The sequence below is a fragment of the Echiichthys vipera genome (assembly GCF_963691815.1).
Source record: "Echiichthys vipera genome assembly, chromosome: 18".
NCBI classification, from domain to species: Eukaryota; Metazoa; Chordata; class Actinopteri; order Perciformes; family Trachinidae; genus Echiichthys; species Echiichthys vipera.
Window position 1 is genome coordinate 21,088,592 of NC_139843.1, and position 13,012 is coordinate 21,101,603.

Below are 13,012 nucleotides of genomic sequence, written 5' to 3' on the forward strand. Positions count from 1 at the left end.
GTGATGAGTCCCCAGATGTAATCCTTCGTGGAGGCACCTTTTGCTTTAATCCTAGCCATCAGTCTGTTTGGATGTGTCTCTACCAGCTTTTTGCACCAAGATTGGAAATATTTCCCCATTCTTCCTGCAGAACTGTTGGAGTTCAGTCAGATTTTGTGGTGAGCGCTGATGGACTACACTCTTCAAGGCCATCCACAGATGCTCTGTAGGATTCAGGTCAGGGCTCTGACTGGGCCTCTCTTGGACCTTCACCTTCCTGTCCTTTAGCCACTGTGTTTTTTTAGGTGTGTTTTGGGTCGTTGTCATGCTGAAGGTGAACCACCTGCCCATTTCCAAGTCTCTAACAGAGGGACAAGGGTTTTCCTCAAGAATTGGGGTGGACTTGGCAGCATCCTTTTTCCCTTCAATTCTGACCAACTGCCCAGTCCCTGCTGAAGAGAAACGAGCCCTCAACCTAACGCTGCCACCACCATGCTTCACTGTAGGGATGGTGTGTTTGGGTGGTGTGCTGTGTTTGGTTTCCACCAAACATAGAGCTTAGAGTTCAGCCCAAAAAGTTAAATTTTGGTCTCATCTGACCATGTAACCTTTTGCCACATGGCATGTTTTTTGGTATACTGTAAACGAGACTCAGTGTGACATTTTTTCAGAAGAGGTTTCTTTCTCTCCGCCCTGCCACATGTAGAGCTTGTGGAATTGTTGTCACATGCACAGATCGACCAACATCTGCCATTAAGACTTGTAACTCCTTAAAGGTCACCATGGGCCTCTTGGTAGCTTCCCTGATCAATGGGCATCCGCATTTCGAAGTGTCCTTGGGCAAGACACTTACCCCGAATTGCTCCCCGTGCTGTGCAAGGGTGAGTGAATGTGGTGTGAATGGTTAGATTAGATGGTATGTAGATGTCCGCTGCCATCTGTATGAATGGGTGAATGTGACAAATAGTGTGAAAGTTCCTTGAGTAGTCAGAAGACTAGAAAGGCGCTGTAGAATTCCATTTATCAAGTCCATCAATCTTTTCCTGGCTCAGTCCTCCAGTTTGGAGAGGTGGCCCGATCTAGGCCAGGTCTGGGTGGTTCCATATGCCTTCCACTTCTGGACAATACTCTGGACGGTACTCAGAGGGAAAGTTAAAGCCTTTGAAATCTTCCTAGATACTTCTCCTAACTTGTGCCTATCCACAACTTTATCCTGGAGCTCTTTTGAAAGCATCTTTCCAACTATGGTAAAACACCACAGTTGAAGTCAGGTGGAGGCCAATTAACTTGGTGTGTTATCTGGAAGGTGATTGGTTAAACCTGAGAATGTTTATAGTGGTGATTCTAAAGGGACTCAACACTGCTATTCTAATGTTTTTCATTTTTTATTCATTTTCAGAATTTAAAAGAAAAATTCACTTGAATGTTGTAAGGCAAAAATCAAGCTGGAGAAATTATATTTTTGTGCGATATCATTTTCAGAATCAGAATCAGAAAACCTTTAATGTCCTGCAGACGGGGAAATGTGTTTGTCACAGCAGCAACAGAATATTACAAGCAGAAACATATTACAAAATAAGATAAAATAAGATAAAAGATTAAAAAAATAACAAAAGTAAGTATTTTAGGCTGTAAAACTAAAAAGTGACTATTTCAAAAGGGTATCAAGACTTTCTATAGGCACTGTAGCGTTTAATGTGTGTGGTTATTTTATGTTAATTCTATGATTCATTCCCTTTTATTCATGATAGGGGAAATATTGGGTATTCAGCACAGCAAGGTTAATATCCTCAAAAATCCAAAAGGTGCTTTATTAAAAACAACCTGTCCTGTAATGCAGAGCCTTTCTCCTCATTTAAAAAAGATGGGAGATTGGTTTAGAAATGTGTGCTTTATTCGGCATTCAACAACATTATCATTATAACACTTTCATAGAGTCAGGCTCCCTGTGCTGCGCATGGGTGTGTAAATGTGGTGTGAATGGTTACATTAGATGGTATGTAGGTGTCCACTGCCATCAGTGTGAATGTCTTTGTGAATGGGTGAATGTGACAAGTAGGTTGAAAGCGCCTTGAGTAGTCAGAAGACTAGAAAGGCGCTATATAAGTAAAAGTCCATTTACCATTTACCATTTACATAATAGACTAAAAAGAAGAATGTCAGAAATGGAAGAAATTACAAATGGAGGTGATGCTACAGAGCCAACTGCTGCTCCTACTACGCCACGCGAAGTAACATGAAGGATGTTCCATTATACAGACATGAGGCTTTTACACCAAAAAGACGTGGAGCAAATGATCTCTACTGTTCTACAAATATAAACTATACCAATGCACTTTTGTACTCTCACAAGTTAGACAAAACAAGTTATCTTTACGCTGCAAGAAAGTGTGCATTCAAACAAGACAAGGTTTGGATTGACTTTTTCCTCTTTGCATCTACCAGAGGTTAGATTTGTTTATTCATTAGATATTTCAACATTTCATCATTAAACACACAGGATGTCGATAATTGACTGTTAATAAATCGTTTGCCTCCTATTGGGGCCCTTAGAAACATTTTTTTAAATTGAGTTGCTGATTGGATACATATATGGGACACATTTACCCAATCAGCTGCCATCATGCTGGGTTCATAAGGTCAGTTTTGTAGTCAAATGACACCTCACTCACTGTCACTAGTCAGTATAGCGGCAAAATGTCAGAGAAGAAATGTAACAGAGAATGAAAAAGAAAAGCACAAAGACTGAAAAGAACAGTGAGACCAAGATCTACTGAAGAAAATTCCTAAATTGACAGGATTTTTCAAGGTTGCGGACTCTTCATCTGTAGTGGGGTTTTTTTTTGTGTGTGTTTTTTTGAGTGTGATTAATAATGTGGGTGGCCCAAACAAACAGAAGCCTCTGACCACCTTAATCCGCCACTGACTGGGACACTTTGAACAGTTTTGACATTTGTTTCTGTGTCTTGGCTGTTAAAGGGTGTAGCTGTTCTCTCTGTCAGACAAACAGAGATTGCTTGGTTACTATCCCCTGTTACAGAGAAGCAGCAAACTGGTTGTAAACGTGTAAGGACGTGGGTATTCGCAGAGGAGGGGTTTCTGCTCCCAGAGAGAGAGAGAGCCACAGATGTTCACTGTGGTCAAGTGAGTATATATCAAGTATATTTGTAGTGCGCCCGTAATGTGATAGTTATGGTAAATTCATTGCGACTGCTCAGGGGACTTCCTTTTTCAGTTTTCAGAATAAAGTGTGACACAACCAGGCTCATATACAGGATAAACACGGAAATAAGATGACTTGCGTAACATTTACGTAAATTTTCACTGTGGAATATCAGAATAAAGTGCCTTTGGATATTTCCTGTACAGTAAAATATTACATGATGTTAAAAGATAATTAAAATTAAAGCAACTGTTTCCAATGACTCATTTCACTTCAGGTATCTTTTTACAAACTTACAGAACTTTTCACTGTGGATTTCTTTCATAAAACGCATTAGGATATGTACTGTACAGTAAAATATGACATGATGTTAAAAAATCACTTTGGGTATATTCTAATTGACCTCAGGTATCTTCTCCAAAACTTATACAACTTTTCACCGTGATTTTCTTTAATAAAACGCCTTTGAACATCTACTGTACAGTAAAATATTACTTACTACATCTTTAAAAGATAATTGAAATTAAACCGTCTGTTTCCAGTGATTACAGGTATATTCTAATTGACCTCAGGTATCTTTTTATAAACTTACAGTACTCACTTTCCACTGTGGATTCACAGAAGAAGCACACGGACGAATACTGTTGAACACAGTGAAAAGTTCTGTAAGTTTGTAAAAAGATACCTGAGGTCAATTAGAATATACCTGAAGTGAAATGAGTCATTGGAAACAGACGGTTTAATTTTAATAAACTTTTAAGATAATGTAATATTTTACTGTACAGTACATATCCTAATGCGTTTTATGAAAGAAATCCACAGTGAAAAGTTCTGTAAGAGTGTAAAAAGATACCGGAGGTCAATAAGAATTGTCTGACGTTCCTGTCTGTTAAAGGGAAGGCTTTTGTTGCCACCGTACTCTACAGGGGAATTGTTGGGTCTATGTAAATCATAAATAAGTCATAGAGTGTGGTCTTTACCTACTCTGTAAAGTGTCCTGAGATAACTTTTGTATGATTTGGCACTATAAATACAATTTAATTGATTTGCATTGAATATACCCGAAGTGAAATGAGTCATTGAAAAACAGACGGTTTGATTTAAATTATTTTTTAGCATCATGTCATATTTTACTGTACAGGAAATATCCAAAGGCACTTTATTCTGATATTCCACAGTGAAAAGTTACGTGAAAGTCACGCAAGTCAACTTATTTCCGGGTTTATCCTGTATATGATCCTGGTTGTGTCACACTTTATTCTGAAAACTAAAAACCGGAAGTCACTCTGAGCAGTTTCACTGAATTTACCATAACTATTACGATACGGGCGCACTACAAATATACGGGCTGCCTGCTTGACTTCGGTGAAACGAATGACCCTTGGCCGCAGTGGATATTCTGCTCGTTTTCTTGAATTGAACCATGACTGAGGCCGAGTTATACACACTGTACAAGGGGGTCTACCTGCCTACAAACCTGCACCCTCCACAGAGCCTGAAGTACTACGAGGAGTTTACTTTTCGCCCGGACGATATCGTCATTGTAACGTACCCAAAGTCCGGTGAGTTATCCCGGTTCTTGCTGCTTAAACGTGCGTCCAGCAGACTGTTAACGCGCCTTCAATACGACGCCGGTCCGCTGCTTCGCTCCGGGGCTTGGGATAGATTTTCTCCGCGTTGCCCTAAATGCACAGTTTTTGGTAGTAGCCCTGTTCTTCTCGCTTTTTTTCCGGGAGCATTTGACATTTTGTGAAAACGGCCACTGTACTTGAACTGGGAGGGCAAACACTAACTCGTAGCGTTATCGTTTGACACACTTCATAAAAGCACAGTCACAGGACAGAGCACTTTGAAATTCGCACATCCTGAGGTTACTCAATTCAGTTCAATACGCATCCCCACCTTTTCAAAGTCACAGACGCTGTTTAGCTCATCAAAGTTCACACCTCTCTCACAAAGATGGGACTGAGGTGCTCCTCTCAAGCCTTAACCTGTGGATGTGTAACTCAGGCTACTTACAGGTATGACCCGGTTACATTTGCTTAGATACGCCTGTGCTGTTGCACTAAACATCTTTATTTATGTAAATCTATGTTGTTTTTTTGCCATAGACTATGGTTTTTGCTTACTGGTGGGAGTTTTACCACACATTAATATCAAGAAACCAAAGTCTAACACAGACTTGCAATCTCCAAGGGGTTATGTAGCCTATCCATCCATCCATCCATCCATTCATCCATTCATCCATCCTTCCATCCATCCATCCATCCATCCATCTTCACTTGTCCCTATCGGGGTCGCGATAGAGCCGACCCCAGCTGACATCGGGCGTGAGGCTGGGTACACCCTGGACAGGACGCCAGTCTATCACAGGGCAGATAGAGACAAACAGAGACAGACAACCATTCACACCTACGTGCAATTTTAGAGTCATCAATGAACCTAACACCTGCATGTCTTTGGATGGTGGGAGGAAGCTGGAGAACCCGGAGAGAAAACCCACACAAACAAGGGGAGAACATGCAAACTCCACACAGAAGGGCCCCAGCCGGGATTCGAACCAGGAACCCTCTTGCTGTGATGTAGCCTAGTCATAGTGAAATAGAAATGTAGGACCCTATAATGAATCCAAAACACGCTTTCAGACCCTTCTGTGGTAGTATCTGAAATGGCACAGGGGACACCAGGGATGGCAGTAACATTTTTGTCATTTCTGTCTGTATTTTGGAGCTCTTCTTTCTTTTAAACTTGTTTTTTTTTCAAATCAATAAGGAAACAAGTACAGGAATGCAAAACACAAGGGGGGTAAACACCACGTGGCCACATAAAGGTGCCGTTTGTCCATCTTACAGCACACAGCTGTGTTTGGATCAGAGACTGTAGGTCGTTTGTTTCACTGATCTGATCCCTTCTACAGTGTCCAGACAGTGGCTCGGTCCAGGTGGGTCCGTTCTCAGCCGACTCCTTCTAATGGCTTTCTGAGCTGCAAGTAATAACATCTTAAACAGGTATATGTCTACTTTACCCGACACATAGCGAGGATCATTGGGAATATTATACACAAAATTGTCAACCATGGCTCTTAAAACAACCTCCTAAAATGACTGTATTTTCATACATGACCTACATAAATGGGAATGGTTCGCACTCTGTTGTCCACAATTTCTCCAACGATGTTGTTGTTGTTGGTCTAATTTGTTATTTTAAGTTATATTTTTCCAACCAAACTCCCTCCATGTTTTAAAGCTTATGGGTGAATGTTGGGTCTTAAATATGGACTGCCAATCACTCCCATACCCCTTTTCGACCAAGACATATTAAGGGAGGGCAGTACGGTGTTATAGTGGTTAGCACTGTTGCCTCACAACAATAGGGTACGAATCCAGACTGGGGCCCTTCTGTTTGGAGTTCGCATGTTCTCCCCGTGTCTGTGTGGGTTTTCTCCGGCTTCCTCCCACAGTCCAAAGACATGCAGGTGTTAGGTTTATTGATGACTCTAAATTTCCCGTAGGTGTGAATGTGCGTGTGAATGGTTGTCTGTCTCTGTTTGTCTTTATGTGTCCTGTGATAGACTGGCGTCCTGTCCAGGGTGGACCCCGCCTCACGCCCGATGTCAGCTGGGACCGGCTCGGATCGGATTTTGTGAATTGAATTGCTTTCGAAGACGCCTCGCTAACATTGCTGTTGCCCTTGGGCCGGACTCATAGAAGGTTTACTTTATGAATCTCAGTTTATTTCCAATTACATCGTTTACATTTTCCATTTGTTTCCTTATATCTTTAATCTGATTCCCTATTGTATCTTTATCGCCATGTTTGGGTCGTGGTTTCTCTAGTTTTTCCAATTCCTTCTCTAATTTTTCACATTTTAATCTCTTAGATGAGCTGTTCTTGATATCAGCTTCCCTCTCACGACTGCTTTGACCGTATCCCAAATAATAGTTGGGTCAAACTGGTCATCCCTATTGTCATTTATACACTCACCAATTTCTTTTTTAATTTCTTCCACCATGAATATATTGTTTCAAATTCCAATATTCAGCCTCCATAGTGTGTTCCTTGGCTTGCTGTTTAAATGTATATTTCGATAAATAATGCTGTGATCGGATATATCTGCTGTTCCGATTGTGCACTCATGCACTATGTGTCTATTTATAATATTCATCAGGAAAAAGTCGAACCTACAGTGTACTTTGTGTGTAGCTGAGCAGAGGGTAAATTCCCTGTCCCTTGTATGGGCACCTCTCCACACATCAAATAAGCCTGTTTCTTTTACCAGAATATATAGGTCTTTTGATCTGGGGATCCATGCCTGCTCATGCTTGTTGTGTCTAGTTGGTGGTTTAAAATTGCATTCCAATCTCCTGAGTCTCTACTCTCCAAGTATTCCTTCACTCTCAGATACAATCGGGTCGAATAATCTTTTGGAAAAAGACCTGTCACTCTCCGGAGGAGCATAGGCATTCACAAATGTGACGAGGAAATTATCCATCCTGCCCTTGATTATAATATATAGATTTATATTGATTTTTTCTTTAATCAGATCAAAGTGCAATGAATTGGATATCCTTATCATGACCCCTCTCGAAGTGTGCTGTGCGACGCTGTAGAGCTTAGCGACAAGCTGTCATTTCTCCCCCTGAAAATGGAGGATTTGATTTCTAAACTGAGAAATTTTTCAAAGCTGGACTTTCAGTCAAAGCAAGAAGTAATTTACAAGTAAAGGTAAGATATACTGTAATATACAGTTGCACTGGTGTTTTAAAATGGTTTTCAGCATCCTGTTCGCTCCTATTCTCTCATTCTATCCTATTGGCATCCTACTGTATGTTTGTAAATCTGACTTGGGAGTCAGTGCCTCCCCAACCCTCACTGCACGTCACTGCGCTGGGGGTCATCTCTTAGCAGTATGATCACTGGAAATCTCTGAAGTTTGGACCCCGCTCTCCAGGTGACGTGGTCCTCTGCCTTGCGATGTCGCGATGTCCCGTTAACTTCTGCCACGACCCCTAGTCTCCTAGTCAGTCTCCTCCTTGGCTGGCATCGCGTCTTCTACCGTTACTCCGCGTCTCCTCAGCTCTCACTTCCTCCATGTTGTTATAAAGTCGGGCTCCCGTGTTCCAGTGTATTCACACGTTTACATACAGTGTACGGAAACGTACCCCTTTCACTTACAGAGCCTTTTCAGCCCCATTGTATTCTTTGCTTTTCTTGACCACCTCTGCACTGTAGTCATGATCAAAATAAAGGGTCTTGTTATTTCACAGCTAAAACATTCGCACTAACAGCATTCATGAGAGAGCTACACAGACACATTATCATTGTGATTTAAGGTTGATAACCTGAACTATAAAGCAGGCAACATAGTCACAAAAATAAAGTCAAAATATTTTTTTTTTCATGTGGACTAAGGGCTAAACTGAGCATGTGCAGAGGGAATCAGGTGATCGGTGACTTGTTCCTGATGGGAGAAATTAAATGTGTTACAACTGACCCATGTTACAATCATCCCCGGCCTCCCCTACTCATTTAAGCACTAGATCAAAAGATGTATCGAAACAATGTGATCCGTCATTATACATTTCAGAAAACCTCTTGTTTTCTTTGCTTAGGTACGACTTGGATGCAGGAGATTGCCCCTCTGATCATGAGTGGAGGAGATCCGGCCTCGGTTGAGACTCTTCCTAACTGGGACCGTGTTCCCTGGCTGGAGGAGAGTCGGGCCCGCATCCTTAACCTCGAAGAGAGGCCGTCTCCCCGAATGTTCACCACACATTTCCACTACAACATGATGCCTCCGTCTTTCTTTGAAGTTAAGCCAAAGGTAAACTAATCACATGGTTTGTGTCATGGTCATCAAGACAGTAATTACGCTTTAATCCATATTACGGGGGTATTCGATGCCAATACCAGTCAAATTCCAAGATTCTCCATACGCAATTCGATACCATCGTAAAAAACAAAACAATAAATTCTAGATACTTCTACATACAGTCTTTTAAAAAGATCAGTATTTCCCATATAATGATATTTGTGGTGGGGAGCATGCTATTGGTAATCTGGAGAGAATGTCAATCTTCTGGAGCCTGTTGCTCCAGAGCCTGGCGTTGCCACACAGCTAGCATAGTAGCTAAGCATTTTAACTCTGTTTCTCTCTTTTATTGTTCTTTTCACTTAGAACCAGGCTGGTTAAAGTTTACTTTACAATATGCTGAGAAGAAATGCTACCATGTGCTAATATCAGCTAATGTCATGCTACACTTTTCACATCTGCCTTCAACCTCATTTAGGGCGCACTCACACTGTCCATCCGTACCGTGCCAAAACAGGTTTTACAAGTAAAGCCTAGTTCGTTTGACCAGTGTGAGTGCAACCGCACCGCGCCTTATTGCGGCCAGATTGACGGCCACGGAGCGCTTGGGAGAGGTGGGCTTTTGTATGGGCGTTTACAAATGTACTAGCACGAGCGTGCGCACGTGTATGAGCACGAGGCCTGTGCGCCTGTTTGGACATAGAAAAAAAAAAAGACGGACCATGCGCATGACATTTAAAACAATGGCGGCGAAAGGTACACGTTGGTGTGATGCGGAGGTGGAAAGTTTACTGCAGATTTAGTCAGATGAATATACTCAAAAACAGTCGGACAAGACGCACAAAAACTCTCTTGTAAACAAGACAAGAGAAAACAAAGCGACGCATCGCGATGACGTCATCAATGCATGCGACGTGTTACGGCGTGATGACGTATAGACAGGCAAGAAGCACTCGCCGAGGCCCAGGTAGTGTGAGTACAAACGGGCCTGGGGCGCGGGGGGAGAGGGAGGGGGGGACAAGTACCCTAAAGCACGGGGCACGGTACGGGCGGACAGTGTGAGTGCGCCCTTAGTCTGCCCTAAATACTAAAGTTATACTTAGTTTATGAGCACATGAATGTTATTTTGCAAATGAAAGCAAAGCAAATTCAAATGACATATGATATATCACGTACAGTATGTTCAAAGACTGAAAATGTTTGAGTCTTTAAAGCTGCATAAATGATGAATGGATGTCATTTAATCCCTGCAGGTCATCTATGTGATGAGGAACCCCAAAGATGTGTTTACATCTTCTTTCCACTACCATGGGACTGCATCCTTCCTGGTAAACCCAGGCTCACAGGACGAGTTCCTCCACAAGTTCCTCGATGGAAAAGGTTGTTCTCACGGAACAATATTTAGTCTGGATACAATAAGTGACAGGAACCTATGTTTTATTAAAGAGCTATAATCTTTTACCAGATAACACGATTTAACATGGGCAGTGTTCAAAGACCGATGTCGTGTCTAGATGGTAACCCTAGATTTGTAGCGACTGACTTTGACCAACTATAATTACCATAAGCATTTAACCATACCCATTCAGGATCAATGTCTAACCTTAACCATCTCATAAGACTTTTGCAAATCTTGGGTTACCATCGGGACACAACAAGCGAAGTTTATTGAAAAAAAAAGCTTTTTCATTATTGTTTTAAGTGATAATTTGCTCATGATAATGGGATACTTTTCCTTCTAGTAATGTTTGGCTCATGGTTTGACCATGTGAAGAGCTGGCTGAATGCTGAAGATAAAGGGCACATAATGTACATTTCCTACGAAGAAATGATAATGGTGAGATTTAGCATCAACCCTCAAAACTGTCTACTATAACCTTCATTTTCCAATATTTTCTGAACAATTCTGACCACCCAAGAATAAACAGTTGTGCTGTCAGAATAGGTGCAGGAATATGAGATGATCGGTGTTTCTCTGTGGTGCAGGACCTGAGGAACTCTGTGGCCAGACTTGCTGAGTTCCTGCAGAAATCACTGGACACTGAGGTGATGGAGAGGATAGCAGAGCGGTGTTTGTTCAAGAACATGAAGAAAAACAACATGTCAAACTACTCTGCTGTTCCTCGTGAATTCATGGACCAAACAAAGTCTGAATTTCTCCGGAAAGGTGAGTTTCATTAAATAATGCATATAGCCTACAGAACTTTTTCAATTCCACTGTTCATAGATATGATTTATAGAGCTAAACACACTTCTCTTCATCCAGTATTATAAGTAAAGTAAGTTATATTTGGAATGACTATCTGTACAACTACTGTGCACAGAGAGAAAATTACACAAAAAACATCATTTTAATAAGGGACCTAATTTCACACACAATTTCGCTACGATTCCTCTTTTTGCATGGTGTGTTTCAGGAATTGCTGGAGACTGGAAGAATCTTCTGACCGTGGCAGAAGCAGAGTACTTTGATGTTGTTTACAAAGATAAAATCAAAGATGCCAAATACAAGTTTGTATGGGATCAAAATGAACAAAAACACTAAATTAAAGTCTTCTCCACTATGGCGTTATGTACAGAAACCTGTTTTTCTTTCTCAAAGACAGACCACTAGAGTGTATCCTCTCAGTGTATATGGTGTTTGTTACCTACTGCAACAGCGATGTGTGTGTATCATAATGGCAAAATTGGGCGAGAACTACCACAGAGTCTTTATATGTGGTAGTTACCGCTACAGCACAGTAGATCACACACACACACACACACACACACACACACACACACACACACACACACACACACACACACACACACACACACACACACACACACACACACACACACACACACACACACACACACACACACACACACACACACACACACACACACACACACGAGCAACAGTAACAGTGTGCATGAACAGTTTTCTTAGAACGGAAAGTTCCTATTTACTATCTTTGTAATGGAACCTGAATGCAGCATAACGCTAGCTAGATAGCCATGGTAACGTTAGCAGCACCGGGCACACTGGCAAACAATATGAGCATCTTGTCTTAATTCCGTACCATAAGTCACTTATTAGGAGCAGTGTTAAGATTCCGAAATACCAATACTCATTTTAACGCCTTTCAACACTCCTTATTGATTGACCAATAATGTAAAGTTGTATAATACTTCTGGTTTCGTGTGCTAACGTTAGCCGAGCAGGTCCGCCAGCTAAAGGTCCTGTAAGTATGGTCCTATACTGCCATGGGTCTTTTCTTCAGCACACTGACGGAGGACGGTGAATGAAAGCGAAGACACACACGGGACAAGGGCATCTCCAGGGAACTGCCTGGCACTAGAACAGGTAACGTTAGCTGGAGAGGCAGTCAGTCGTGCTTAACCGGCTATATATTGAGTTTTTAAAGTATTGCAAGCGCGTAAGTTAACTCGGTGTAACTTAACGTTAACAGTGACAGTGAATGTATCTGGCTGCACGCGCTTTCTGCCACAACTTTGCATTAACTTACCGTGGGACAGGTGGAGGCGCAGATTGCCATAGTAACGCTGTTCCTCTTCTTTAGAGCAATGTTACTTAAGTAGCGCATTACAATAAGAATATAATAGCCTCTATTATCATTGTATTGCATACAACGAAATTAGAGTGCAACTGATTTGGTGCATACAAGACAATATAAGTACAATTAAAACAGCGATATAAAAAAACAATTTAAGGGAGCTTAAAACAATTAAAAGGTGTATAATAATGTTAGAATATAAGAATTAATAGCTATATACGTGGTAAACGAGGGCAATAATGGGGAGTGGTTACATTTTGATATTAATAGTTATGATAAATGTAAATACTTTTGCACATGTATGATAATTTCACATGGTAAACAGGGTGATATTGTACAATAAGACTTTCATCTTAGTTATTGATTGGAGAGGAGAACATTAGTGAAATTGATATTTCCAATGCTGTTTTCTGGCTGTTAAGTACATTTTTATGCATTATATTGTTCAAATCTAAGCACATACGGAGTGTGACGTCTCAAAGGATACAATGGAGAC

The 13,012-nt window shown here is 41.2% G+C and overlaps 2 protein-coding genes across 2 annotated transcripts in view; both read left to right on the forward strand.

Annotated features, from left to right (window-relative positions):
• Nucleotides 1–4,565: 4,565 nt before the first annotated feature.
• On the forward strand, nt 4,566–11,510 carry LOC310960674 (sulfotransferase 2B1-like; the record flags this gene model as incomplete). Its single annotated transcript, XM_083932433.1, has 6 exons — nt 4,566–4,704; nt 8,754–8,965; nt 10,207–10,333; nt 10,696–10,790; nt 10,940–11,120; nt 11,371–11,510. The coding sequence occupies 6 exons, from the start codon at nt 4,566–4,568 to the stop codon at nt 11,496–11,498; spliced, it is 882 nt and encodes a 293-aa protein (XP_083788559.1). The 3' UTR covers nt 11,499–11,510.
• A 657-nt stretch (nt 11,511–12,167) lies between these two features.
• The window catches only part of LOC310960707 (uncharacterized protein), a 48,258-nt gene continuing 47,413 nt past the window's right edge, over nt 12,168–13,012 (forward strand). The window contains exon 1 of the mRNA XM_083932474.1: nt 12,168–12,305. The gene's annotated coding sequence lies outside the window, so the exon portion shown is untranslated. The remainder of the gene's footprint in view (nt 12,306–13,012) is intronic.